Source organism: Ramularia collo-cygni, assembly GCF_900074925.1.
Source record: "Ramularia collo-cygni strain URUG2 genome assembly, contig: RCC_scaffold09, whole genome shotgun sequence".
Lineage (NCBI taxonomy): Eukaryota > Fungi > Ascomycota > Dothideomycetes > Mycosphaerellales > Mycosphaerellaceae > Ramularia > Ramularia collo-cygni.
The window spans coordinates 219,224-246,004 of NW_019716263.1; the positions used below are offsets into that span (position 1 = coordinate 219,224).

The 26,781-nt window shown below is 52.9% G+C and overlaps 10 protein-coding genes; 3 read left to right on the forward strand and 7 right to left on the reverse strand.

Moving 5' to 3' along the window:
- Nucleotides 1–263: 263 nt before the first annotated feature.
- Nucleotides 264–2,444, reverse strand: RCC_06169 (uncharacterized protein; the record flags this gene model as incomplete). XM_023771431.1 has 3 exons in its annotated part: nt 264–744; nt 797–1,822; nt 2,014–2,444. 3 exons carry the CDS (start codon nt 2,442–2,444, stop codon nt 264–266), a joined length of 1,938 nt encoding a protein of 645 aa, XP_023627199.1.
- Nucleotides 2,445–4,405: 1,961 nt separating this feature from the next.
- On the forward strand, nt 4,406–5,591 carry RCC_06170 (related to dual specificity phosphatase; the record flags this gene model as incomplete). XM_023771432.1 has 4 exons in its annotated part: nt 4,406–4,455; nt 4,512–4,733; nt 4,833–5,168; nt 5,222–5,591. The coding sequence occupies 4 exons, from the start codon at nt 4,406–4,408 to the stop codon at nt 5,589–5,591; spliced, it is 978 nt and encodes a 325-aa protein (XP_023627200.1).
- Nucleotides 5,592–6,554: 963 nt separating this feature from the next.
- RCC_06171 (uncharacterized protein) lies at nt 6,555–7,760 on the reverse strand (the record flags this gene model as incomplete). XM_023771433.1 has 3 exons in its annotated part: nt 6,555–7,332; nt 7,385–7,556; nt 7,631–7,760. 3 exons carry the CDS (start codon nt 7,758–7,760, stop codon nt 6,555–6,557), a joined length of 1,080 nt encoding a protein of 359 aa, XP_023627201.1.
- A 1,914-nt stretch (nt 7,761–9,674) lies between these two features.
- RCC_06172 (GTP-binding protein rhoA) lies at nt 9,675–10,606 on the reverse strand (the record flags this gene model as incomplete). XM_023771434.1 has 5 exons in its annotated part: nt 9,675–9,827; nt 9,887–10,021; nt 10,084–10,281; nt 10,452–10,479; nt 10,539–10,606. 5 exons carry the CDS (start codon nt 10,604–10,606, stop codon nt 9,675–9,677), a joined length of 582 nt encoding a protein of 193 aa, XP_023627202.1.
- A 1,303-nt stretch (nt 10,607–11,909) lies between these two features.
- RCC_06173 (uncharacterized protein) lies at nt 11,910–12,669 on the forward strand (the record flags this gene model as incomplete). XM_023771435.1 has 2 exons in its annotated part: nt 11,910–12,209; nt 12,283–12,669. 2 exons carry the CDS (start codon nt 11,910–11,912, stop codon nt 12,667–12,669), a joined length of 687 nt encoding a protein of 228 aa, XP_023627203.1.
- A 595-nt stretch (nt 12,670–13,264) lies between these two features.
- RCC_06174 (uncharacterized protein) lies at nt 13,265–14,727 on the reverse strand (the record flags this gene model as incomplete). XM_023771436.1 has 2 exons in its annotated part: nt 13,265–13,515; nt 13,575–14,727. The coding sequence occupies 2 exons, from the start codon at nt 14,725–14,727 to the stop codon at nt 13,265–13,267; spliced, it is 1,404 nt and encodes a 467-aa protein (XP_023627204.1).
- A 384-nt stretch (nt 14,728–15,111) lies between these two features.
- RCC_06175 (related to GPI anchored cell wall protein) lies at nt 15,112–16,202 on the reverse strand (the record flags this gene model as incomplete). XM_023771437.1 has 2 exons in its annotated part: nt 15,112–15,970; nt 16,030–16,202. 2 exons carry the CDS (start codon nt 16,200–16,202, stop codon nt 15,112–15,114), a joined length of 1,032 nt encoding a protein of 343 aa, XP_023627205.1.
- Nucleotides 16,203–18,040: 1,838 nt separating this feature from the next.
- Nucleotides 18,041–19,420, reverse strand: RCC_06176 (probable Methionine aminopeptidase 2 homolog HCBG_02311; the record flags this gene model as incomplete). The annotated part of the gene is made up of 1 exon (XM_023771438.1): nt 18,041–19,420. The coding sequence occupies one exon, from the start codon at nt 19,418–19,420 to the stop codon at nt 18,041–18,043; it is 1,380 nt and encodes a 459-aa protein (XP_023627206.1).
- A 336-nt stretch (nt 19,421–19,756) lies between these two features.
- RCC_06177 (uncharacterized protein) lies at nt 19,757–20,479 on the reverse strand (the record flags this gene model as incomplete). The annotated part of the gene is made up of 1 exon (XM_023771439.1): nt 19,757–20,479. The coding sequence occupies one exon, from the start codon at nt 20,477–20,479 to the stop codon at nt 19,757–19,759; it is 723 nt and encodes a 240-aa protein (XP_023627207.1).
- Nucleotides 20,480–20,935: 456 nt separating this feature from the next.
- On the forward strand, nt 20,936–23,314 carry RCC_06178 (uncharacterized protein; the record flags this gene model as incomplete). Its single annotated transcript, XM_023771440.1, has 1 exon — nt 20,936–23,314. One exon carries the CDS (start codon nt 20,936–20,938, stop codon nt 23,312–23,314), a length of 2,379 nt encoding a protein of 792 aa, XP_023627208.1.
- Between the last annotated feature and the right edge of the window lie 3,467 nt (nt 23,315–26,781).

Sequence of the window (26,781 nt, forward strand, 5' to 3'; positions counted from 1 at the left end):
ACTGGAAGCGACGCAGGTGAGTGCATTAAGATCTAGCTTGTAATGCCAACGCCCACACCAATCATGCAAGTCATACCTCACAAACGCGAGGCGTCTCACTTTTCTTTTCATAACTTCGTAGCGATTAGAATCTGCCTTGATTGAGGCTCTTCGGCTCGCAGTCATCGATACACAGCGCGTGTAGCACCTTCATTGATGCTCTGTTGGAGATGAGCTTGAAGATCACCAGAAATGTGTTTGCCAGCTCTGCGCGGGGCTCCCCATCAGCTACTACCCGTAGAGGTAAGCCCGGTGGTGTCTACCACCAGCGTTGGTGGGTCTTGAGGACCTTTGACCGCACGCTTCTCTGGCATCGGTTCGTCCTTCATACACGCAATCTCCAATTGGTTCGTCCATTTGCCGGACGTTCCTTGGTGGGAATGCTTCAGGTGTTGTCGAAAGTGATCGGCGCGGAAGAACTTCTTCGCCTGGTTACACTCTCCGAATTTGTGGACCTGGTTGAGATGCTCCGCGCGAACATCCCATTGTGGTGGGTTTGCAAACTCTTCGCCGCAGTAGCCACACAAATCGGTACCACTCGCAGTCTGAGATGCGTGGAATGCAGCTTCAACACCTGCAAGAACGGCGCAGCTCCAACTATGCCGACGGAGATGAAGGGAATTCTGATGTCGMTCAGCTTCGTTCTTGTTTTTGAAGCGATTCGGACAATATGCACAAGTGTATTGCTTCTCCGATTCATGCATCCTGTCTCGCTGGTTAGCATGTCGATCCGAAATAGGGTGTTGTGAGTCTCTACCWCAACTCCTCGATGGTGTCGAATTTCTTCGGCTTTTTGGGACAGCATTCACATGCATGTGCACCTTGGCTATTGCCAACACTGCCGGTACGTGAATGCGGCCCGCTCTCTGGGGCATGTTCTTGCTGGGCGCCCTGATTACCCTCCGGCAGCACCCGTTGGGCTGTACTCGGAATCGAGTGAGTGCCATTACTAGAAGTGCGCCCCGCGCTACTCGTTCTAAGCTCGGGATCAAATGCTGGCGATAAACCGCTGGGAGAGACTCTTCCCGACCCATAGCTTGTTGCACTACCAGAGAGACTGGCGACACCTAGAGAAGAACCCAATGAACCGTGGCGTGGTCCGTAAGAAGAGGCCGACGACAATGATGAGTGATGTCTGTTCACCGGGCCAGAAGGCAGGTGCTGCATAGACCGTCGGTGATACATCTCATGCAACCCCGAGGTGCTGCTGATGGACGTCCGCTCCTCCCTGGCCGGCTCCCTGGGCGGAGAGTCTGCACGGCGCTTCATTCCAGCCCTCACGCCATGAAGATCATCAGAGCCCGGGCTCCGGTTGTGCAAGTGCAGTTTACTCATGGGACTTTCCTCATTCGTGGCCCCGTGAGAGAACATGGCCTGGTCATAGCTGCCCCGTTGCGAAATGCTGTCTTCGAACGTAAGACTAGCGTGCCGTGATGCGATGCTGTGGTTGCGACTATGATCGTTTGGGGCGTGTTCGAAAAATGAGCCGGTATACCCGGGAGAGATTGCGCCTGATGATGGCCAACGTGTGGCAGCAGGCGAGTCCAAAGAGGACTGGCGATATTCGGGCATTGAGAGAGGCCTCAACTGTCCAGTCCACCGTTCACTCTCGGCGTGGGCAAGCTGGGCAGTCTCCTGTACACTGGCCGGAATGCTTGAGACTGAGGCTCGCTTGGGCGTGTTGGGTCCGTTGGGACCGCCAATACGACTAAGCAGGTGCTTGTCGTAGTTGTTCGACGAATGCTCCAAGGTCCGCTGCTCAAGTTGACGTTCGCCGTGAAGTCTGAGGTCACACAGCATTAGCATTTCTCGAGTATGAGCATGTTTTGGTTATTGAAGAATGCAAATCTCACAAGCGGATCATGTAAAAATSCCCATGGAGTTATATAGAGAATCGCCGGTCTCGTCGTCGTGAGGGAAGGAGGTTGTCGCAAAGCGATGTCGATAATTCATGTTCCTGTCACACCAACATACCTGTAATTTGCAGTGGCTCTGCCGCCATCGTCGCTCGGGGTCAGACTACCGTCTTGCGCCTCGTATTCTCGGTTTACGGTGATAGTGGAGATGGAACTCCCCCTCCGCACATGGTCGCCGGCATGATACGGTGGATATTCACGGTCCATATCTTGTCTCCCGCTCTTCGCTCCCAGCAGACTGCTACCATGCCTTACCGCTGCAGGCCGTCCAAAGTCTGTCGAGTCCTGTCCCCACTGCCAGCCCGGGTCTTGCCCTGCAGCCATTTCGGGTATCTGGGTCGGCGGAGGCAGCGGCGGCGGCACTGGGTCTTCCGCCCTCGGGATTGCCATTGAATCTGCGGCGGCGGCGGAGAAGGTGGGATAGCGGGGTGATCGTTGGGAGCACGAGTGCTGGTGCTCGGAGATCCTGATGGAAGGCGTTTCCGACATCCTTGGCCAGTCGTTCACTCGTGGATCATGGATGTGCTCTGTGACGGGGGACGTGTGCAACTCACGAGCTTCACACACGTCTTGCCAGACAGCGCCAGCTAGCCAGCTCAACAGACCCGCCTCGATCAGACGCCTTGTGTGACGGGGTGGATGCAGCGGATGCTTACGGCGTCTCAGCAGCGCAGACGAACATATGGGATGGGTGAGAATGGGCGGCGCGCATGAGAGGGAAGTGGGCTGCTGGTCGAGTGGATGCAGTACAGCACGACAAGGCAGTTGCACGCTGTGGTGGACAGCAAGGCGGCTCCCGGCAGAGTTCGTATGCCCTACCTTTGGCCAACCGTACCATCTACCCACGCCTGATCTAGTGTGTAGAGAGGAGCCTTGGTGTTGATTCCGAGACGGATCGGCATACCCTGCGTTCGCACAAGCACAGCCACATCGTACTCGGCCAGAAGTATTGGCCCCGGAGGTGTTGAGATAATCTACATACTCGGGACGCTCTATGCCCAAGTGGAGCTGTACGTGGAGTCCTCAGCATCCGACGCAAGATGWCCCGGCCAAAGGCTCCGACTAGTTCTATCATAGTATCACCGCACATCGCGGAGCTGCCGCCATACCACTACATTTGTCCTTTCAGGTTCAACGACATGAAGCTACCTAGGATAAAGGTAACTCGCGGCGCTTGCTGGGGTCGTGGATTCCTTCAAGCTGACAGTCCTCTTGTGCGACTATCATCAGCAGGGGCCGGGCTGGATGGCCCACTCACCACAGCGGCTAAATCAGCACGATCGCTACGGAGGATGTCGCTTGTCGCTGGAAGACGGACATCCTGCGTTTGAATTTCGCTGATCTCTCTTGGTTCTGCAACATGAACTCCACAGTAGTATCGAAACCTTGTCCTGTTCCATAGATGAGGAARCAGAAAAGTGGCTCGCCAGATCGCGTCCCATAGCCGCATGCAYAACAACGGCACTTGTGCATTGCATCGCCGCCATCTGTCGCACGGTGATACAGCGGCGGACCTCTCAGGCTTTTAGGGCTGCAGGGCTGTCGCTCTTTGCCCCTATTTGCCGACAGGGATCGATCCCCTCGTGGAGTTGTCGTAGCTCCCGTGGGTCCATCCCGCTCCAGGCCGTTCGCGATCTTGCTTTCGAATTCCCACCCACACAACGCGTGATGCATGTGACTTGTCTGCATCTCTGCATTGGCTTAACGGAGACGGACAGTACGCCACCCGCTGCGTCACTACTTCAGTGGACAGTCCGGTGCACTCAATACTTCGTACAGTCCGATGCTGAGCTTAGAGGCAAGCCTTGACCAAATAAGGCTGAACATTTATCCTCACCGACATATCGGTAGGGCAATCCGAACTCGTCGTCGTCGCCTGCGCTGTACTCGTTATTTTTCTCTGCAGTCTTGGTTCATCCATGTTGGCTTTGGTCAATGATAGCGAGACTTGTTGGGTTTCCCTTGCGTTTTCCAAAGCGTACCTCGCAGCTGGAAATTCAGTTCTGCATGACATTTTAAACATCGTCTGTTAGTTCCGGGCCTAGACTTTCGTCACAACCGGCTGCAGTCGATCGCGTGTGAACAATAATTGATCGGAGACATCTAGGCCAGAACTCGGTGAAGAACAAATTTCGAGCCATCCAGTATGATTCAATTGGGAACAAGATGCAAAGTAGAATGAAGGTGATATTGTTGGATGCCATCAACTTCAATAATAATGCTCATCATGTGCTTGCAGACGGCTCATGTGGATTAGAGTTTTGCGGGCTCGGCACTGAAGGTTTGCCTGTCTGAGTTGGCTTGGCTTTGGCTTTGTCGAATCCCTTCACGTTTGACTCGTGTGATGTCGGGTCGGCTAACTACTCGATGAGAAAATCACCAACATCACCATCCGACGAGAACCACATTTTACCACACGTGTCATACATACCACCCTGTCGTCGCGTTAGATGGCTTCCCTTGACAGAGTCCAAAGTGACCTGAACTTCTACATTGGCGGGTGCGTTGGACTTGCGATTTGAACATTCGCCTCACCTCGAATCTGATAATTGGTAGGTTGTTTAATTTGCGCCGCAAAGAATCGCTCAAGGCCGCCAACATCACCCATGTCCTTTCCGTGCTGAAACTTCCTCTGGACGAGAAGCTGTTCGAAAATTTTGCCCACAAAGTCGTGGAAGTGGACGATGTTGACGACGAAAACTTGCTCGAGCATTTCGAATCTTGCAACAAATTCATTCAGGATGGACTTGACGCGGGAGGTGGTGTCCTCGTGCACTGGTAAGTCCTGTCGGCTGTTGTCTCCTTCATTCTTCCTTCTTTTCGCCCATCTACCAGCCTATTTAATGCCGAGGCATACGCCAACTCTCTACGCTATAGTGCCATGGGCAAATCTCGATCCTCAACGGTTGCCTGCGCATACCTAATGCAGCGATATGGCATCACGGCATCCGAGGCTTTGAGCAGAATTCGGGAAAGTAGGCCACTCTGCGAGCCGAACGAAGGTTTCTGGCAGCAGTTGGAACTCTACTTCCAAATGGGGACTCCGGATGACATGGAATCGGTACCAGCCTACCAGCGATGGGTATATCTCCAAGAAGTTGCATTGAGCCGGGCATGCGGTCAAGCCCCAGAAGCAGACAAGATCAGGTTCGAAGATGAGCATGACCAAGGTTCGGCAGCCGCCGACTACGATATGCGATGTCGGAAATGCAGGTATGTGCAGACTGCATCACACAAACACAACCCAATCGCTGACACCATCACAGACGTACACTAGCAACATCTCAATATCTCATCAACCACCAAGCCACTCAAGCAGCTGCATCAAACCCGAAAAACACATCCTCGACCTGCTCGCACTACTTCCTGGATCCACTCTCTTGGATGCGCCCAGAGCTTGAACAAGGCAAACTTGACGGACGATTGGAATGTCCCAAGTGCAAGGCTAATGTTGGAAAGTACGCGTGGCAAGGTATGCAGTGCAACTGTGGGGATTGGATCTTGCCCGCCATCAGCCTGGCGAAGAGCAAGATTGATGAAGTGAAGTCGAGACCACAGGGAGATTCCAACTTTGGGATTCGCGTGCCACCATCAGCGGCCGGTCGCAAGGCTGGAGCCGGGCAGGGCAATCTTTGATGAGAACTACTCGATGGCAGGAAGATATGCGATGTACGGCCCCAGTCCTGCATACGGAAAGCTGAGCGGGAACTCCGAACCAACCCGCGTCAATGGTCGACAGAACGGAGTGCGCATATTGGATGAAAGCCTCCCTGTTTCTTTAGCGTGCTTCCTGTATGCAGGACACCCTCTGCAATGCGATCTGCGACGGGGCAGGGTATCGAGGGAGGTCCTTTGCGCGTCAGTATCACTCTACTTCATTGTATGAAGAGCGTATGGAATTTGGCATTACAATCATAGCGTTCTAGTCTTTCGTGTCAATCGATGGACGCTTCTCAACTCACACATGTCTTCACAGTTGCCTTTGGTACGCCCTCACAAGCCCCAAGGGAAGATGACCGGGATACGTTGTATGTTGAGCGCACGCCTGCAACTAAGCCCTGTGTCTCCTAGCCGGGACGATCTCCGCCCCCATCACATTAAGCAGGGGGTTTTGAATCGTGAGATTCGCCACGAAGCGGTTACATTGGCAAATTCCGTCCGGGGAGAGCCTCCGTGTGTGGCACAAGCCACAGTCCAGAACACCCCTGCAAGTGTTCTTGGGTGGCGTAGCTTGTTGTTACCGACAGACATCGCTGACAACTGACAACTTTGGAAGCCTAGGGTTAGTTCATCTTTGGTACAAGGCGTTCGCGTGAGTTTCCCGTCAAGTCGATTTTTGATAGAGCCATGGCACTATTACGACTAATGACAAATGCCGCAGAAAGTTTTTGCTTCCTTCCATCCATTCCACCCAAAAAATCAATCCGTCCACCAGCGCCGCGCTTAATCAGCCATCAAAAGATGTTGCAATGTACCGACCAGTCCTTCTGTGACTGAGGTCCATGTCCTGTCGTAAGGAGTGCTGCTTCCATAATGAAAGTTCGTGTTGAGTGAGAGTAATGCCTGTCCAGGTTGAATGAGTGTCGCAACCCGCGGCTTCTATGATGAGAAGCTCGACCGAGTGGCGACAGCGATTGGTGGACTTGTCGCAGTTGCAGAAATGGCCACGGTCTCGGACTCTTCCCAGTCAGAGTCGCCGTCGCATAGGTCGAAGCAACTGATTTTTGTTGGAGTCGCAATCTCTGCCGAGCAGATTCCCGCCTCGTTGTCGTGCTTGATGTTGTACCCGGAAGGAGCGCCAAAATCTCTGACACGCGTCCACGGGGTCACAAAATTCTCTACCGAAGGTGATAGCGGAGAACTGAGCGTAATGTCGGAGCCTGAGCCATAGCTTGACGACATGGGTGACCCTGAGAGAGCAGGCGGTGTGAGGTCGTCGGAGATGGAGGATGAGAACGCCAAGATGTCGACTGCCGAGTCCACACGGAAGTTTTTCGGGGACACGCCATGGTGCGCGTAGCACTTGGCATACGCATCGACCATTTTTGGGTTGAAGGCCTTGATGAACTCGATGTCGCCGGGTCGTTCCTTGGGATAGGCATAGGCCTTGTATTCTGTCAAGATCTCGTCGATGGGTCGGCCTTGATACTTGCGCAGGCACGCCACGACACAACCAGTGCGATGTTTGCCTTGATTACAGTGGATGTGCACTGGCTGGTTGTCGGGCTCCTTCGCAAAGATGATCGCATCGCAAATGGTCTTGAGATCCATCTGTCCGCCTTCTTTGTTCGCTGCAATGCTGAGGTGATTGCGTTGAACCCCTTGCAAATCTAGGAATTCCTGAAGCTCCTTGCTTGGTTCTGTGTCGACCAGCGAACTGGACTGTAATCAGCAAAGAGATCACACTGCGGACAAGGGCGCGAACATACAGAAGTGAGCGGATGTTTAGCAACTTCATGAAGTCGAGATGCTTTGCCTGTGGAAAGCCGCTTCGAAACAGCGTTCCTTTCTCGACGGTGCCGTAGTTGGGTGGCGGGACGAAAGGAGTCAACCGCGATRGGCATTGCGCGATTGTCAACTTTGGACCTGGCGCGCGCGAAGCTGGTGTCGAATGATTTCCTTGAACTGGTTGAAATCAGCGGCGCGCCTGCAGTCGATGAGGAACGATATCTTACAGTCTCCCGTACTCTGCTCTACGTTCATTTGCTCGGCGTGGTCGGCCATCTTCAGCGCCTTCTTGAGAGCTTTGGTGGCAGCGTGGTCGACGTCTGCTGGATCTGGTCGTTCAGTACCAAGAAAAGGCATTTCTGGTTGCACACAGCGCTGTTGGCTGCTTTCGTCGACTGGCGGATGGCGATTTGCAGTGGAATGTCTTGAAGAGACGTAACAGGTGGTGAGGTCGCGCGAAAGACCAGACCGTGCAAGGCTAATGTATGCTGATGGTGGAAATTGCTGGGTTGCCGGGATTTGGTGGAGGTACTCGAAGCACCTGCGGAAGCAGTCGCCTAGGATCACGATCAGCATGGCATCAAGACGAATTGCGCGCTGAGCGAATCACCTTTTGGGGCTTTGGTCAAAACTTGATAAGAGACATGGTGTTGGATTGCTGTGATTGGTAACACAGGTTCATCCTCTCCGCGTCGGTTTGGATGTGGTTGTCTTGTTGTTGAAAAGTAGCCGCAGACTGCAGCTGGGGGAAGTTCTTATGCGGCCCAGAGCGGGCGGCCCAGAGTTTTTGAACTCTCCCTCTCTCTTGTGCGTGATCGCGTGTCCTTTTGCGAGAATCGTGGAATCGTGCGTGGTTCTTGTGAGGTTCCAAGATCTCGAATGTGGCAGAGTCCAATCGCCAGCCAGGTAATTGGTGGTGGGGTTGGTTCGGTGACGTCTCGAGAACCTGGCGGATGCAACAATGGTCCTTTTTGCTTTTGAACCCCCAGCGGCTGGTCGCGGCGATGATTGCTGCAGCTGACTGGCACAGACTGTCAGAGGCGAGGTGACCTGGCTGGTTGAGGAGCAGAAGTTGAATGCAAAGTGAGGTAGTGAGTTGACGATGCCCGACTAGGTGTGGTCGATTTGCGGTCCGGAGAGTGCCGTTTCGATTAATCCCGTCCGCGGGAACGACCACGCCTTGGAATGTGCGGTCGGGGTCAATGCTTGTTGTGCGTCGCGTGGGTGGATGGGATGTTGAACATGTGATCGTGTGACAGTCTTGTTACTTATAAGGTGTAAGGTAAGGTGGGTAGTCTTGAGCTACAAAAGGCTTCCTTTGTTCAAAAGTTCCAGCGCTTTGACGATGCGACAGGTGCGGTCTGAAAGCAGGCAAATAACGTATTTGTAGTCATCGCGTATGCAGGCACCAGCCATGCAACTATTCCCATCGCAGCGTGATCTATCGAAGGAATACAGGTGCTCTGTACGTCTGTAGTCACCGGTCAAGCACTGACTCTAGCATGTAAAGACGCCGTGAAACGTGCAACGTTCTGCACGCTTCATTCGGGTCTCACCATCTCACCACCGACTGGGAATCTGGGGAATGTAACATGTGATATCCTCACCTTACTCAGGGAGTACGCCACATGGACAGGACAGGGCTGAGCTGAGCTTGCGGGCGCGGGGTGAGAGCTGTCGCCTACGATATGGCCTCGTAGGGCCTGACCCGGCGGTGATGTCGAGTGATGCCGTTGCACAAATGGACATACATGGAATATGCCAGGGGATGGCAAGGGCCGCAATGCTCGTGTTGGAAGGAATCTGGAAGACATGTCCTCCCTAGCGGAGTGCTCCATCAAGACTTTATCGCAACCATTTGAAATCATGGACAACTTCTGCGATGCCGTCTTGCAAACCTAGCCAAGGTACCGGAGGGGAAGCAAAGAGAAGAGTCCGTTATAAAGCATCCTCATTGTGAACCGATAAACGCCAGCAAAGTGTGCACAATACAATTCTAAGAAGGGTGAGAGCATTTCCACCCAGCTGGCAAAAGAAGGGTTTCGGCCAGCTCTCCCTCCCCCACACTCAAACACGCTCGCTTCGTTCGCCGCCGTCTCAAGCGAGCCCAACAACATCGATGTGGTAGTCCTCCCCTCGCTGATCGCTTCCGTCCCTTGATTCCACCATGTTGCAAATTATGTGTCCTGGGTGTTGGCGTAGTCCGAGTGGGTTCGTCGTAGAGACGGAAGTTGGTATTGGGCCGATTATAAGTTGTTGCTGTAAGACTGCTCACAAGATGTTGCAACCTCTCTTCTTGCTCTTCTTCCGTGTGAGCAACGCAGCGCGTGTTGCATGCTCGAAGACCTCCCTAACGCCCTCGTTGGTCTTCGCGGAGCACTCGAGGTACTTCTGAGCACCAATCTTCTTGCGGACATCCTCGGCCTGAAATGGTGTTAATCTTTTGTTCGCCGACAGTGACAATTGATGGAGCAAAATCCTACCTGCTCAGGCGTCACGGGCTTCTGCGAAGTCTTGTGCAGCTCCTCAATGGTCTTCTGGTCGTATCTCAAATCCTTCTTGCAACCCACCAAGATGATAGGTAGACCCGAGCAAAAGTGCAGGACCTCTGAGATCCACTAAATGCGCGCAGCGAATCAGCATGTGGTTATTCGTGCACGGCACTCGAGACGGCGCCTACCTTTTCCTGCACGTTATCAAGCGAGTCGGGCGAGTCGACGGCGAAACAGATGAGGATGACATGCGAGTCGGGGTAGGAGAGCGGTCGGAGTCTGTCGTAATCTTCCTGGCCGGCGGTATCCCATAGCGCTAGCTCAACATGCTTGCCGTCCACCTCGACATCGGCGACATAGTTCTCGAAGACAGTCGGGACGTAGACCTGCAGTGCGGTAGTGTTAGTACTGATACAAGTCATCGACGGATGGCCGGTCTAGTCGTGGAAGCCGGCGCTGGTGGATGATGCGCCGCGCCGTATCGGACGGATGGGCAACATGACGCGGTCTGCTGGTGCGCCCTCGAGGCTGGTGGGGTGGGGACTGAGCGACGAACCTCTGGGAAAGTACCCTTGGAGAAGACACTGCTCGGTGGTCAGTATGTGCGGCGGACAGGCGCAGATGCGGCGAATGCTGCACTTACATGAGCAGACAGGTCTTTCCACAGGCACCGTCACCGACGATGACCAACTTGCGACGGATTTCCGCCATCTGCGCGATGGATGTGTGAGCAACGGAATGTAATGGGGTATGTGCGATGGAGCTGGCGTCGTGTTTGGGGATGGACGGGCGTAGAGAGGCAGTGGAAGGAGTGGTGGTGTTCGTTGATATGATGTGTTTGGTAGGGGGGACCTCAACTAGTTCTACCTTGACCGGGGCGGATTTAGTGCCGCGACTTGTTTGCTCGCGTCGTCTGGGCTGTGCCTGCCTGATCTTGATCACCTGCACGTGCGCGTTGGAATGGGACGACGACGTGGCAAAGACGAGCGCATGTGAATGAAAATGGCAATGCTTGCAACTGCTGAGCGATTACATTTCCATCATCTTCATTACAAGGCCGTCGAGAGTGGCTGGAAATGATCTTTCTCTTCACTCGCGGCCCGAGCTTTCCTTGTTCTGCGGCGTCGTACGCCAACGCCGCATCATCTACATGTACCTCACTCCGGCTCTGCTGTACTCGCGGCATCTCCTATCAATCTAATCATACCTCAACAAGATCTATTTGCCACAATCCTGTATCTACGACTGGTCTGTTACCTGTCCCTGCAGTACTAAAAGACTATCAGCATCTACAGGCGCTGCGCCTTCTACCTGTAACCGCGTACTATCCTTGTTCAGCTGAAGAGGCCGCCCGGAGACTTGTAAGCTAAGAGGGTACCAGTCTAGGGGGACTGTCGAACGCGGCTCAGCCTTCTTCTGCAATCATTCCCCGGTCAGGTATCATCGTTTGGAACTCCATTGTACGGCACACTTGAAGTTGGCGGCGAGGAACTTCGGGGACTCACAATGGCAGAGGATGGTGTAGGGTCGAACATTGTTTTCTGTCTTCTACTCACAGTACAGGCGGAGAATTCTTCGAATGCAAGCCTTCATAAGACTCAATTCTACTGAGTATTCCTGGTTGGCTCTCGTGCGTGTTGCGATTGCAATGAACGAGGAGGATCGTAACAACACACATGGATCGACCTCTGGATCTTGCGTCTTTTGCTTTCTCTCTAATGATATCTCAAGGACATGCGGAAGTCTACGCCAGTTGTGGGTCTGGCATTGCACTGCAATGCCCTCTGCTGAGACACGTCTCTCTTGCAAGCTGAACTGCGACTATTGGTCTACTCTCGAGACTCTTTAGGCTGAGCTATGTCTCATACTCAAATCGGAGACTCACTGCAATGTCTCTTGTGGTCTGGACTAAGACCGCCGCAAAAATGTTCGCATATAAGCAAGGTGAGCGGGCACGAAGGTGGAAATAGCAAACCACTTTCATTACTCCGGCTGGTCCAGAGAACTCAAAATCATGGCTGGATCCATTACTTTCTACTCTTCGCCTAATCCACGAGCGCCTCCCCAGGATGGACATGTCCACCAGGGCGCCATTCTCTATTTGCCCAAGAGGAAAATCATCGATCGCAAGCGTAAGAGCCATATACTTCCTAAATTCGTGGGAACCATCAGATCAACTGGGCAAATAATCAAGGAGCATGGTAAACGCCATTTCAAAGTTCTAGAAGCAATCAAACCGGCAGCGTTTGGAGCATACGGTCACCCAATTCTTGTACTTTCAAGACCTGATGAGCATACTATTGAATTCGTGACTGTAAGTAATACCTAAGCTGAAATATTCCCGCGAGCCAGCATCGACACCTGGCTCATACTAATATGTCCTGCAGTTAAGAAGTTATCGGGAAACTGAGCTGGAACTCATGGAGGACGACTGGGGCTGGCCCGAAGGGCAGGTGAAGGTAGAGCATCACCTCTCCATCTCCCCTGCCGAGCATCCGTACGTCAACAAGAACGAGCGAGTCAACCTCGCGTATGTGGCTCTCCGTCTTCGTGACGACCTTCAAATGTCCGCCGCGGAAGGCTGTCTCTCCGTACTTCCGATACATTCCATGCATTGGATATATGTAGAGCGCTACTTTCTGAAAGGCCAGCGAACTGACTTCAGCACCCATTGGGAGTTGGACGGACCATCCATGGAAGTGGTCCTCAGCCTTGCTCTGCAAAAAGCACACTATTCCCCTGGTCCGCAGCATCCAAGGCGAGCTGTCTCCTGAACAGAGCGCCATCAGATACGACTCCACAGACTTACGGCTGGTACGTATGTTTGCGCCGGCATTTTTTTCTCTTCCCTTCCTCCCCCTTTTGTACTTGGCAAATTTCACGTACGAACTCCTTTTTCGCGCCGCTATTCTCTCTATTCTCTCTCCAATCTATCGCCAGCAAAGAGGAGGACAACGGGGGATCATTATGGACCTCAACATAAAGACTTCTTGATTCCCAGTTCAATTATGGACTTTTGACCATCTTTCATTTCTCAAAGAAAATGCATTTCTGGTTATATAAAGACCTCCAAATTTCCCAGAGGTCGCATTAACACCAATGCAGTCTCGCTGCGTGCCTGAACCGAGTACGCAGTATGCTTGTGATCAGTCAATTTTCATCACGCAAAGCACGCTCGCTGCATCCCGGGTATCTCGGATCCATGTCCATATGCCAAAAGCAAATCCACCAACGCCTCGCTCAAATCAAACCAAACTCAATCACAACTGTCATGCCGCTTTCTCGCTGAAATTCCATAATGGCCGTTCCGCAAAGTCTTCACTTCGTAAATGGATGCTTTGAGTAGAGTTTCTTCTAGTAATAATGATCTTACGACCTGCTCAGCCGCTGTCCGGACCGTCCAGACCGATTGTCGATGAGATCCTTTTGGCCACCCCTCGTCTCCGCCTTCGCCCTGCCGAGGAAGGAGAAGTCGCTGCTCGAGCCTCGAGATCCAGCGCCCTTGATACTCCAATTCACGCCATCCTCAGAGTCGTCGTTCAAGCGTCCGTGCTTGCTGCTTGTGTGTGTGATGAGGTCGCCACCGTTGTGACCAGAATTGTATCGTGGCCGCTGATGGGCTGCATTGCCTTTTAATTAGTGTTGTGAATTTCAGTGGCTTCATCGAGCTTGCACTCACTAATTGCAGATGTTATGTCCGCGGGTCGAAGCTCCCTCTGTCGCTTCTCCTTGATCTTGGCTGGGAAGAGGTCGCTGGTCGGGTGATCGTTGGCGCGGTCTGGGAAAAGCTCGACTTGTGCTTTTGTGGCATTCTGAAGTGCAGATGCGGCTTTCTTATGAGCGAAGAGATCCTGTCTGATGGCTCTACTCGCGGCATGATTGTCTGGACGAGGTGGCGGTGTTCTGTGGCGAGCAGTTGCGCGGTATGGCTGAGTATCGCTGAATCCATAGCGTCCATCTCCATCCCTGGTCGGAGACGCGCTCCGATCACGAAGTCGGCCGTCTCTTCTCTCCCGAATCAAGTCCACGCTCTGCCTCTCTAGATTCCGACCTCCTCGCCTGCCTGCATTTCGGTCTCCACTTGAATAGCTGCTGTCTCGCCGCGCAGCGCGTGGAGCTGTAGGTGCAGAGTCCGATTTGACATCATCGTACAGGTCGACACTGAAGCCCTTTTCGGTTCCCGAGCTTCGACGCGAGCGGTCCATTTGGTCATCCTCAAAACCTCCCCCATGATGCCGATAATCATTTCTACCTCCGCCTCGACCTCTATTTCCACCCCGACCTCGGCCGCGACCTCTGCTCCTCGGGTGCAAGTCAGGGTCGTATTGAGGGTTCCGCAGATAGAATGTGCTCTGTGCCGCAGCTCCTTGAACCTTCACATCCGTCACAAGTGCCTGGCGAACGTACAGCTCAATGTCGGGATGGGTGAGTAGACTCTGCGCTCGGCGAGGTTCGAGTGGGTCTTCGATAGGGGTCAGAGAGAACGCGCGGAGCGCGGCAGCCGCAGCAGCGTCGCTAGAGTACACAATGTTGGCGGAGTGGTCATCCACCCACTCAATCTTGACGTGGTCTTCGTGGTCTTTGTTGTTGTCGGAAGCAAATCTTGCGATATCGTGGGTAGTGAGAGTGGAAAGGCCGGAAATGTGGATTTTGTGCGCGACCGCATCACTCGGGGCGACCTCGCCATCCTCGACCATGGCATCTGCATCGGCAATGGTGTTGTTGGTGTCAGCTTGCATAGCAGATGGCAGTGCATTGAGCGCGGCGGTCGAGGCCTGGAGGCGCGCAATCTCCGGGTCGAGGTCGATATCAATATCCATGTCCATGTCCATGGTTGCGGTGTGGAGAGGGGTAGTGGAAAGAAAGGTGTGTGTTGTCGAGCTGGACAACAAGCTGAAGGTGGTGTCGCGACTCGCGGGGATGTTTGAGACACTAAACCAACCTTATTTGAGGTTCACATGCGGAAGCTACGACCAACAAGTGACAGTGCCATTCACTTTCTCAGGCACAACTTTGCACGAGACAAAACACATGTCACGGCACAATTCCGAGCGAATTTCAAAGCACAGCAGWGGAGACTCCGATTTAATTGAAAGATTACATTATCATTTCTATGAATAATACCTGGCTCATTATGCTCACATAACGGTCGCTTTGTAATGTTCAGGACCACCACATTCCATTTCACGGTACTTGCTGTCGATCTTGCGTTCAAGCTAGCAAGAGGTAATATACAGACCAAGAGGCGATGGGTTGTAGTCCTCGAAGAACTCGAGGCTCAGTCCCTTCGCAGAGCACACTTCAATGCTCTGCGTCGTTCCAGCGGCACAAGATCCAGAGGAAACAGTGTAGCTGTTACCTGGCTTGATTGCGATCGATGCGAGGTCACCCTTCTTGCTCGGGACGTTGTTGAAGGTGGTCTTCTGGTCAGCTGGCTTGCTGAGCTCGGAGAACACGAGCTCGCCAGAGCCGGAGAATGTGTATGCAGAAGTCTGAAGTTGTGACTGCTCGGGGAAAAGGAATACGGCGCTGCATTTCTTGCCAGAGTAGGAGCTTGGTATATCAAAGTTGAAGATGGTGCACTTCTCGGGGCTGATGGTGGCGTTGTATTGGGTACCGTAGGCGGTATCAGGCTGCTTGGAGGATACTGGTACAATGAGATGCGGCGTCTGGTAAGCACCGGTCAAAGCRGTTGGGCAGCCGCCCTCAGATGGAGATGGCTTGGTGCCTGATGGCTTCGGAGGTTGTGCGGGCTGGGTGTTCTTGGGTTTCGGCATCTCTGCTGGAACAGAGGGTTTGGGGGCACCGCCGCTAGTACATTGCCCACCAGTGCTGAGAGTGACCTTCACACACTTAGCCTGGCCAGGAGCAGGGGTTGTGTAGAGGTTGTATTCGCCATTGTCCGTAGCAGGGCATGCATAGAACTGTTTGCTGCCTTTGTACTCRACCTGACCACCCATGCCGATGGAGAATCCGTAAGTTGGGGTCGCTCCAACGTCACACTGGAATTGAGTTGTAGGTGGAGTCAGAATGCAGCCACGACCGTTCTTGTCTGTGATGCCGCCGTTGTTGATGCTACAAGTCAATCAATATGGTTACAATTTACAAGTCGACTTCGTCTGGACAAGACATACCAGTACGTTGCTGGGGGGTATCCACCGCCAATGCGGTTCTGGCCATCGCCGAGCTGGCCAATCGTTCCTTTGGCGTCTCCAGAGGCCGTCAATTGGAAGCAACAATCATCTTTTGGAACAACGGCGGCCGAAGCGCCGATGATAAGGCCTGCTGCGCGGATAACAGTCTTCATGATTAAGTATTTGCGGGAGAGAAGCAAGCAGAGATGATGGAGTGTATTGATGACCGATCGAAAGCAAGGCGAAATTTGGACCTACATATATACTCAGCTGCATCAGCAACACATATACGTGTGTCATCATCTGGAGTCCTTGCGGATGGATCGGCTTGATCGGATTTGCATAGCGTCGATGGAAGAAGAAGCTCCACATATTTCAGTAGGCAATGGAAGTATGAGGTACGACCGTCAAGGTACTTCGTTGTAGTGAACCCAGGACTCGTCGACAGCAGCGCGGTGGTATGATCCAATGAAGAAAGCCGGTTCAGGCACACTGGCTTTTTCTGGACGTTCATTCATATTGGATGTCATCATGCTGTGGGTATGAGCCTGAAATGTCGCACCCTCCACGTGTTGCAGCCGTGCCGGGACCCGGGTCAAAGCCTCTTCCGGCAGAGAGATGCCATTAATAGCACTGTCCATGTTGAGAGGCAGCATCGGAACTCGTCCGATCAGCATTGTCGCCCTCGATGCAGCAGCGATCATGGCTGTATTGAAGCTTAGTACGTAGGCAGCGGCCAAATCAGAACCTCGAGTGTCTCTCAAGTCTTGTGCTGAATCAGACGACCCCGATCGAATACGAGACAAAGCTCGATGCGATGCATGTCCAACCGGTGCACGAAGAGTGGACGCGGAGAAGGCGGCCGAGAMATGACTTCATGGTGGAAATCTTCAAGTTGGGAAGGCTGTCATCCCACCCGCCAAGAAGCTCGCGGGTTCGCCGTGCCGCGGAAATGCTTGTTCAAGACACGCATTTCTGACGACGTTAGAGCTCCCAGCGGGTGAAGGCGTCAATGTTGTTCCTGTTCGCAAGCGTTGATGAAGCCGAAGGGAAGAAGAAATTCGAGGTGTTGCAAGAAGTTGATTGGGATACAAATTTGATTGACCGGCATTGGCATCAAATTCGTGGACCAATAGCAACTGAGCTAGAATATACAGATCAATCATCTGGGTTACTGGTGCCTCATCTTGCCTGGACTGAGCAACTAAGCTAACTCCTGTTCTCAAAGACAACCCTGGCGATATCTTCCGGTGGGTTGAATGGTGAGATCCTGGCCCGTTCTCAGTTTCCACATCCCGAATACTCTACCAAAGTAGTGAGAAACATGGAAATGTGTTCCTCACGGTATGTCTTCAGAAATCTCACGTTGTTCTCAGATCTGCAGTAGGCGTTTTGTTAGCTTTCGGTGTCTTTTTTAACCGTTTGGACCGCGAATTTGGGGCAAGACAAAATCGAGGTCCTTGCTTCTACCCAAGAACAATATTCGGTACGAGCTCTCTACGCAGACATCGATGAGACAAGATGTTCCACCCGAAATTTCACTGGAATCGAAACGGACACCGTGAGGATAGAAACAACGACGGGTAAATGGGTCCTCGAACAAAGCTTGCATACGGACATCTGCAGAAACCGAGCGATGCGGCGAGAAGACTGAGGTCGATGCTAAACAAAGGAGACTCGAAAATACCCATCCGGACGCTGCATGGAAATGCTCAGCGGGTCATTTGTGAGAGTCGTGAGGAGATGATCGTTGGTTGGCATTTCTCTACTTTGCAGTCCAGATAGATCAATGGCCTGACCAATGTGCCACTGAGAGATGTCGGCACATCTAGCAGGCAGTTGCGAGAAGTTGCTTGCAAAAAATGTGAGAATCAATGCCTCTTCATTGGGCAGACACAGCCATCGCATCAGATGGCAGGGAATGTTAATTCTGAGCAGACTGTAGAGTTGTGTTTTCCCTCTCGGAATCCAAGCTGGCTTGCGAAATTTCCCAATCATAGCTCATTTATCATCAATAGTCGTCGCCGCGACTTATCACTTCCTTGACGTTCGGCCGAAGAAGAATCGTGTGCTCATACTGCGCCGTGTAGCTGCCCTTGATGTCACACAGTGGCGGGTAGTCCTGTACAATGCCTGACTGCACCAGGTTGTTCAGACCCAAAAGGTACTTGTCGWGACCCAACCGATCGAGGTACCGCCGGCAGAATGGCAATGTGCCAAAGTTCTTGTCGATCGAGCGGAGCAGTGTCTTGGCTGATGCCACACGCAGGGCGACCTTTGGTGCGTCTGCGATCTTTGCATAATGGGAGGTTTCCATGTCATCGCGCACAATGCCCTTCCCTGTGCTGCCAAACGTCTCAATGGCATAGACTTCGCCTTCCTCCATCTTCTCGTTCCCACTTCCTTTGACAATTGGTACCGATTTCCCAGCACTGCCGCCATGAATGCTGAATTGTCCGATCGTGTGGCCGTTCAGGTTGCGGATAGACTTGACAGGGTATGTGGTTCCATCGATCTCAACCTCGTACGATTCCATGGCTTCCTGAATGCCCTCYCCGATTTCCCCTAGCCGGGCATCGATTCCTGCTAGTCGGATTCCCGTGTTTGTGGCATCCTTAACAGCAGCGAGCAAGTTGTCGTATTTGTGTTCAAAGGCAACCGTGAAAGCACTGTCGACAATGCGACCGTTGACGTGCACACCGAAGTCTACCTTCATGACGTCCTCCTGCTTCAAAATCATCTTGTTTCCAGCATTCGGCGTGTAATGTGCCGCGCAGTGATTCAAGCTTAATCCGGTTGGAAAAGCCACGCCTCCGAGCAAGTTGTCGCCTTCTTCCAGTCCCATATGTCCTGTCAGATGCCTCGTGCCATTYTCGATCGTCTCCGCAATTTCGGTCAAGCTCATGCCAGGCTTGATTATCTTCCGGGCGTATTTTCGAACCTCTCGGTGTACTTCTGCTGCCTGGCGGTATTCTGTCAAGAAATCCGAGTTCATACGATCCAACTCCCTCTTCTCTTCGCTGGTTGTTCGATACGCATTATCGTTCTTGTACTCGACTTCTTCTCCAATCGGGTAGCTGTTTTCAGGAAACAGATCCGACACCTTTACTGTTGGCGGCTCCTTCTGACCTTTCGCACCACCTCCCTGCACCGCAGCGCCAGTCTTTTTCTTCTTCCTCGGCTTTCTCTTCTTCTTCTTCTTTGCCGCTCCTTCGCCAGCACCGGTCTGCTGTCCATCCTCGCCCTCGTCACCCTCGTCGTCGTCCGAATCGCCGCCTTCTACATCGCCGTTCGAGGGCACATCTGCCCCATTATGTTGTTGCTTTGACGGCTTTTCAGCGTCGTTCAACTTCAACTCGGCCAAGTCCTTCTCGGGTGTCTCAGCCGCCATGATGATGTTGTTTTGCGCAGCCGTTGTTGATGCTCAAAAAATAAGAGGGGTCACCGCAGATCGTTTCGGAATCCTGCAGGTGGGCCGAGCTCGAGATTGGAGAATCGAGATTCTCCGTCATGTGCGACACGACACATAAGGTATGAATGGCAAACTGAAGATGAAGGTAGCATCGTATAAGGATACAGCCGTATGATTTTGGATATACCCACAATAATACTTGACATATGCCAGCTTGGCTTCACATTGATCATCAATAGGTTGGGGCGAATTTGTCTTCCATCTTCATGTTGGGTATCTCTGTCGCTAWTATGTCGCTAAAATCATACATGTCTTTCAAAAGCTATTTGTGCTGGGGAAAGCTCTGTTAATTGCCCTGCCGTGTCGCATCGACATCTCAAGTAGCGAAAGAAGAACCATCATCGACGCCATCTCCGCGAACTCGTTCATCTTCTCGCGAAAGAGAATGGTTCCTTTCATGCTCCAAGAGCCCATGTGACGCTCAGCGTACACCGCTATGACCTCCTCGTCGCTTTCCCGGACCAGCTTGTAGTCTCTAGGCGACCACCGCGAGGCTCCGAGTTTGCGATCTGAAGTTTTTGTCCAGTAGTACTTGGTCTTTCTCTCAGCAGGGTTGCTACTCTTGGTCTCGAAACGATGRTTTGGATCTTTGAACATCCCTCCTCCGGCAGACCTTACAATATCCCAGTCATCTTTGGCGGGAGTCTTCAGGCCACCAATGTAGATTTTGAGGTCTTTGCTGTCAGGAATGAAGGATGCCTGTGCGAGCTGTGGACCATGTTTGTCATATCCGGCGTACAGTATCAAGTCTGGAGTGTCGATTTTCTGATAGTGGCCGACGTAATACAGGGTATTTCCCTTGTTTTTCAACTGGAATGACGGGCTTCCTTTGCTGGAAGCGTGGATTTCTACTTCATAAGGGTCGTCTGGTCGTGCTTCGCTCTTTTGTTGGAACTGATGTAAAGTATGGGCGGTCGGGTCTGTTGACGAGTAGGTAGGAGGTCTGTCCATCTTGAGGTCGTTCGAAAGGTCTGCCATGGTTTTGGCCGGCTTAATATGTCACCAAAACAGAATGGAAGCGATGGGATAGTGATACTTGGCCCTCGTTTAGTATTATAACTTTTGAAAACTTACTAGTGCTGCGCCATGCCGTGTGGTATAGCCTCCAAGGGCTGAACGCGAAGGATGCGATCAGCGTTCCTCATGACGCTTCATGTGGATGTTGCCGTGTGTCTCGAGATGGTCGACTCGACATCTACGGCTTGCGTTCCTGCACAGTGGCCGAGCTCGTGCTGTTTATTAGATATCATCGCACACTGGAACCTCGGATGCATTGTGCTTGCGATGTGATGTTGGTGAAGACAAGGACGACAAAGATCCTTGCGGGGCTGCCAAGGCAACCCCCGTCCCGAACTTGTTTATTCTCTTAGCGCAGTAGGCTGGCGAGCTTCAGCTTCTCAACTGCTTGTGGGCACTTTCGCATTATTGTACAGGATGAGCAGATATCGCAGCTTCTCGGGCGCGTTGATCGACCCGGAGAAGCAGGATGCGGAACCAGCGCACGACCACTACCTTTCAGAAGACACATCCGAAGCGTCGGCGTCGATGAGATCGTCCACATACCAGCCGATGCTCGCTCAAGGTACCACTCGGGCACCCACATATGCATACCATCTACCGAGGAGGCGCTTCAGCAGATACTTCACCTTGGGAATCTCGACGTTATTGCTCCTCTTCATCTATTACCTGGTCCGCTCTAGCTGGGTGAGTCGGGCTGAAGTGCAGCTGGGCTTGACAAGACCCCCTGCGCCTCCGCCGGCATGGGAAGGCTTTCCCTTTTTGAAACGATATCATGGCGGAATTAGGACACTGGTATCTCGGTCTGAGAATCAGCCAGAGTACCCTGTGGATGAGGATCTTGAGGTGCAGCGACTGGCAATGGAGCAGAAGAAGCATGCAGATGCAGCGCTGAAGCAAGAGAAGGGCTTTGAGAGGAGAGATCTACCAACACCCAAACAGTTTGATCCATATCCCAAGTATGAAGGGGATGGCCCGAGGGCAGGATATCCAGCACCAAACAAATGCTATCTGAACGTCAAGGAGAAGCTGGAGGCACCACAAATACTTGGATACGAGGGAGTGACCAAGGGCTTTCCCGACCCGGTTATGGGCTCGTATGAGCTTTTCGGACTTCGCAATGATGTGTGCTTTGAGCGACATGGTCGTTTAGGGCCTTATGGATTTGGTTACAGCAAGAAGTTTGGCGGCAGCAGCGCCGGCATGGACGGCGACCGAGATGGCGCAGAACATGTATGGAACGGGCAGCTTGAGGTGGATTACAGGAACATCAAGTGGGCTGAGGTACAGCAGCGCTGTATGGAAGATAATGCGCAGAGATTCAATCCTGCACCGAAGCAACGTCTGAACCACTTCTTCTCGTCGATGGCAAGCGGTGGGCCGAAGAAAGAGAAGGAAAGCATCACCAAAGAGACGGAAACTTCGACGAAGGCTGAAGACAAACACCTGCTGAACCGCACAGCTGTGCTGATTCGCACTTGGACAGGCTACGAATACGATGCCGAAGACATGTTCTACCTGCGCGCTCTGGTGAATGAGCTCTCGATACAAAGTGGTTCAGAGTACGTCATACATTTCTTGATCCATGTCAAGGATGACAATAAACAGATTTGGGCCGATGAAGAGATGTATCAAAGTGTGCTCGACAGCGCTCTTCCTGAAGAATTCCGTGGAATGGGGACGCTTTGGTCGGAGCGACAGATGGGCCTGATCTACGGCGGCGTGCCAGAAAGCATGTACCGCGATCTACCAGTGCATGGAGCGTACAGAAGTACATATATGCCTGTACAGTACTTTGCACATATGCACCCCGAGTATGACTTCTTCTGGCATTGGGAGATGGACATCCGATATACCGGCCACTTCTATCACTTGTTCGAACAGGTCTCGCAGTGGGCGAAGAGACAGCCACGCAAAGGTCTTTGGGAACGTAACGGGAGATTCTACGTCCCAAAAGAGCATGGTAGCTGGGAAGACTTTCGTCAGATGGTGCGGGTACAGACTGAACACGGTACCGCTAGCAAAGAGAACATTTACGCAAAGCTCGCAGCAGATGCTGGGACGAAGAACCCCATGGATGCGGCCACTCACAGCCACGAGACTCCTGTATGGGGACCACTTCGGCCAGATGGCGAGGGTGACACCACTGCAGATCCGGAAAGTGACCCTCTACCTCCAACGACCTATGACAAGGATAATTACGAATGGGGTGTGGATGAACAAGCTGATTTCATCACTTTCAACCCACTGTTCGATCCACATGGGACTAATTGGATCCTCGCGGAGGACACGACTGGCTACAACACCACCCTTGGATACCCACCACGCCGCACCGCCATAATTACCGCCTCGCGCCTCAGTCGTCGCCTTTTGGAGACCATGCACCGAGAGACCGCTCTTCATCGCCACACCATGTTTTCGGAAATGTGGCCTGGAAGTTGTGCATTGCACCACGGTTACAAAGCAGTGTATGCGCCGCATCCAGTCTACATCGACCGTGCCTGGCCTACCTCGTACCTCGCAGCGGTCTACAACAACGGCCGTAACGGAGCTGCGGGAGGAGCGAGAACCTCCGTATTCAGCGATGAGCGCCAGCACAACTTTCTTGGTACGACTTGGTACTATCATGCTGGCTTTTCGGCGAACTTATGGAAACGCTGGCTCGGATACAAGGTCGACAATGATGGCGGAGAGGAATGGGAGATGGCGAATGAGGGACGCATGTGTCTGCCTGCGATGCTGCTACATCCCGTCAAGCATGTGGATATGATTTACGAGCATCAGGCTGGGGAATGAGATTGACCGCCGCGGCACGAATGAAAGACACCATCCTTAATGAACAGGCATATAGATTCTCCAGAGCACTCCGGTGCGTCTTCCAGGCTCACAGTACGAAGACGATCTTGGTTGGATGCAGAGGTCCCGGTTCTTTCCATGAAACTAGTCGCAGACTCTCCGTGCCATGTAACTTGGATCAGACGTTGGAGCTGCGACAAGTCGTGCAAGAAGAGCAGGGACCGTTTGCTACCGGCGCTCGCCATGCACAGCAGGCACAAGTTCTCAGTCTTGAATTACCAGCGCATACATATGCAAGGATCTTTCTTGGAAGAGGTGCTGCTAGGGAAACTGTTGTATCACAGGACAGGCTTGTCCTCCTGATGGATCTAGCACAGAGCCCTCATGTCGCTACAGGATGACGATCTCCCAATCCCTCGCCTTCCAATTCGTACAAGTGACGTCCGCAGGTACAGCATCCTACCACGCCGAAATGCCTCTACGCTGATCTGATCCACGACGACGTCTCAGAATCATCTTCATGTGTCATTAGTCGAAGAGGTCATTCATGCCAATCAAAAGTCAGCGTTGAGCGGAGATTGTACATGAGTCAGGATTGAATGGAGGGTATTCGCCTGTGACTCCATGCTGTATGAACCGACTGGCGTCAAACTACAAGCAGAGTCCGTTGCAAACCATAGCGGGCCAGCAAGTGCCCCGCTCTTCCCGGATTTCTTCATTGGGCACTGTGTGCTCCGCAGAGTGGTCGCTGGCTGCAATCTCTCGCGGCGGCGCCGACGGCGACCGGCTGCGTATGGTATGCAGAGTGTACACGTCAGGCGTGCAGTCCATCCTTCGTGCCCGATCCTTCGCGTAATATTTGCTGCGGAATCACGGGGCTTTGTCCTCAGGGCAGTTTTGAGATCTCGGTGAAGAGGATATCATAAGGCATTGACTGCTAGGGATATTGTTCTGATCGGAACCGTCTTCGACGAAAGTGTGACTTGGCCAATGCGAAGCGGAGCTCGGAAGCATGCTCTGAACATCTTCAGCTGTAATGTTCATGCATGTGACGGTCCCCTCCTAGAATAGTGTTGTGTCGAATTATGCAGTAGTAATTTGGAGACTCGTGGCCACGAATAGACTGTCGAGTTCCGACGGCTCATGTGGACTCACTTGCATTTCCGCTTCTAGGATGCTTCGACATTAAGCCAAGTGCCTAGGCAGAAGGTTGATTGGACAGGTGAGTCCTCGAAGGATTAACCCTATAGAAGCAAGGGCGCCAGTTGATCGGAACGTGCTGGTGATAGTGACACGGGCATCAGCATGGTTGGATCGGTTCGGGCGGTGCAGCTGCAGCTAAGCGATATGTAGGCCATGATCTCCATGGTGCAGTACGCCCTACATCAGCAAGGAGGGGAAGCTGTGAGCGCGAGCGCGAGGCGAAAAAACGTGAAAGAGATGTGGGTCGCGAAGGAGCAAGAAGGTTAAATAGCACGTTGTCTTGGTAGCGAGCTGACATCGGATACTGTACCTTCCAGAAATGGCACAGCCACGGGCGGGCGACGCGTAGGGGTTTGCTTGCATTTCTTTCTTCCTCAGCATTGCGTGCAGCGATTGTCAGCTTCTTAGCGACATCGGACGTGCGCCTGGCGCCAATGCTTTGTACTGTATAGCCATGTGAACACCATACCGATGTGAACACAAAGTCGGGAGCGTTCTAGAGGTTTCTTGTCTTCGTCAAGCCAGGAGGAGAAGCCACCTGGGAGCAAGGCCACAGTGACGCCGAAACCCCCCTCCACGTTTGTAATGGCGGTCAAGACACTGCCTGTAGATAGTAGAGTCATCCTGCGTATCTGACGAGTGTCAGCAGAGTTTGTCGCCAGAAAAAGCCACGTCGGCCGTGGTTATCGCGCTCTGATCGTGCTGGATCACTGTGCTTGTAACAGTGTGGAGGTGTCGTTGCTGCAGGTCAGAAGCTCGATGCCATGTTTGCGCGACCTAGGTACAGATCGTGCCTCATTTGATGGCTGGAAAGCAAGAGGTGCACTTTGGAGCATGTCAAGTCAAGCTGATGACAGCATGCGATGGTGCTTTCAGGCTGATTGAGGCCTGCAATGAGCACTATCGCATGAGGCGAGCCGTCAGCGGCTCACGGAAAACTCCCTTGCAAAGACGAGATCCGGTCTCTTCGCTTGCATGGCAGGCCGCCTAGTCCACGTGGTTGCAAGGTCACGACTCGGGCATCGCTTAATCTCATGACTCGGCATCTCGCACATCGCGCAGCAAGACTGATTCGACTGCAAGGGACGATATGGCCCGGAGAGAGAGCAGACTATGCTCTTTCAGGTCTAGAACACAGGGCCTGCGTCGGCAAAGTGCTAAAGCTCGGATTCCACGTGGCCATTGCTTGGCCGGCGTTCACACGCCTCCGGCGACCTGGGAAGTTGGGAGTGTTGTCATGATTCATTAGAATACTAGCGGTGCAAGCCTGGTGGACTTGCAGGCGAAGACGTAGACGGAACCGCGGTTCCCTGTTATCACTGGTAGGGCTTCTGATGACAGTCACCCGTGAACATCATCTGTGGTCGGGGTGATGATTTTGTGGTCCACGGGTGCTCGAGGACTGCGTGGCTCTCACGTTTGGTGGCTGACAGCCGTTTCACCGTTTCGGCCTCTCTGTGACGGGAGAATTCTCCGAGAACGCCTTGCGTACATCGACTTTGTGCTTCGTGTGCTCTCATACCGGAGTTGCTCGCACCTGTGATTCCGCTGTCGTATCACTTGGGTGCCGAAAATTCCAGCGGCCTGCCTTGAATGAGGTTAGGTGCATTGCTGTCTTTAGCGAACACCGCAGCTCAATCTCAGACACGAGGCAGTAGGGATCTTTCTCGGCGCAAGCACGTCCCCGGCACACAGCATGTCGTGTCAGTGTCGCCGCCGCCTTCACGTCTCGGGGCAAGTCGTTGCGTCGCCCGACTTTACACGATTTTCATGATGCACGGAGCAGAATCGTTTTGCTGTGGAGAGGCTGGAATCTCGACAATCAGGCATGCCCGCCCACAGACTTCACTCTTGGCTCCTGCCTCTTTGGGCACACACGCCAATGCAGTCCGCAGCCTATAGGAGGCCGGTATGCGCAGTAGCGTGATCAATGATGTACTGCTGCAGAGCACATCTCCACTTCACGTGTGATGAAAAGCTTCGAGAAACCTTCTAGCGGTCGACGATCCTGGCGCCATCACGGCTAAGGCGGCCAAGAGCCTTTCCGTTGCAGTCAGCTTTTACATAACCGCAGCATCGTCTTGCAGAAGTGGTAATTTGTCGAGGCGCCTTCGCTCGGTCTGGCCATCATGAGCCGGGACCCAGGTGAAGCCTTTGCAAGCGGTGGAGGAACCTGAAAGACCGCAGTGAGTTTGACGCTGTGCGCCCCGAAACGCCACGCCGGGCTGCCACGTGCAAAACAAGAAGCAGGCACGTCAATAATG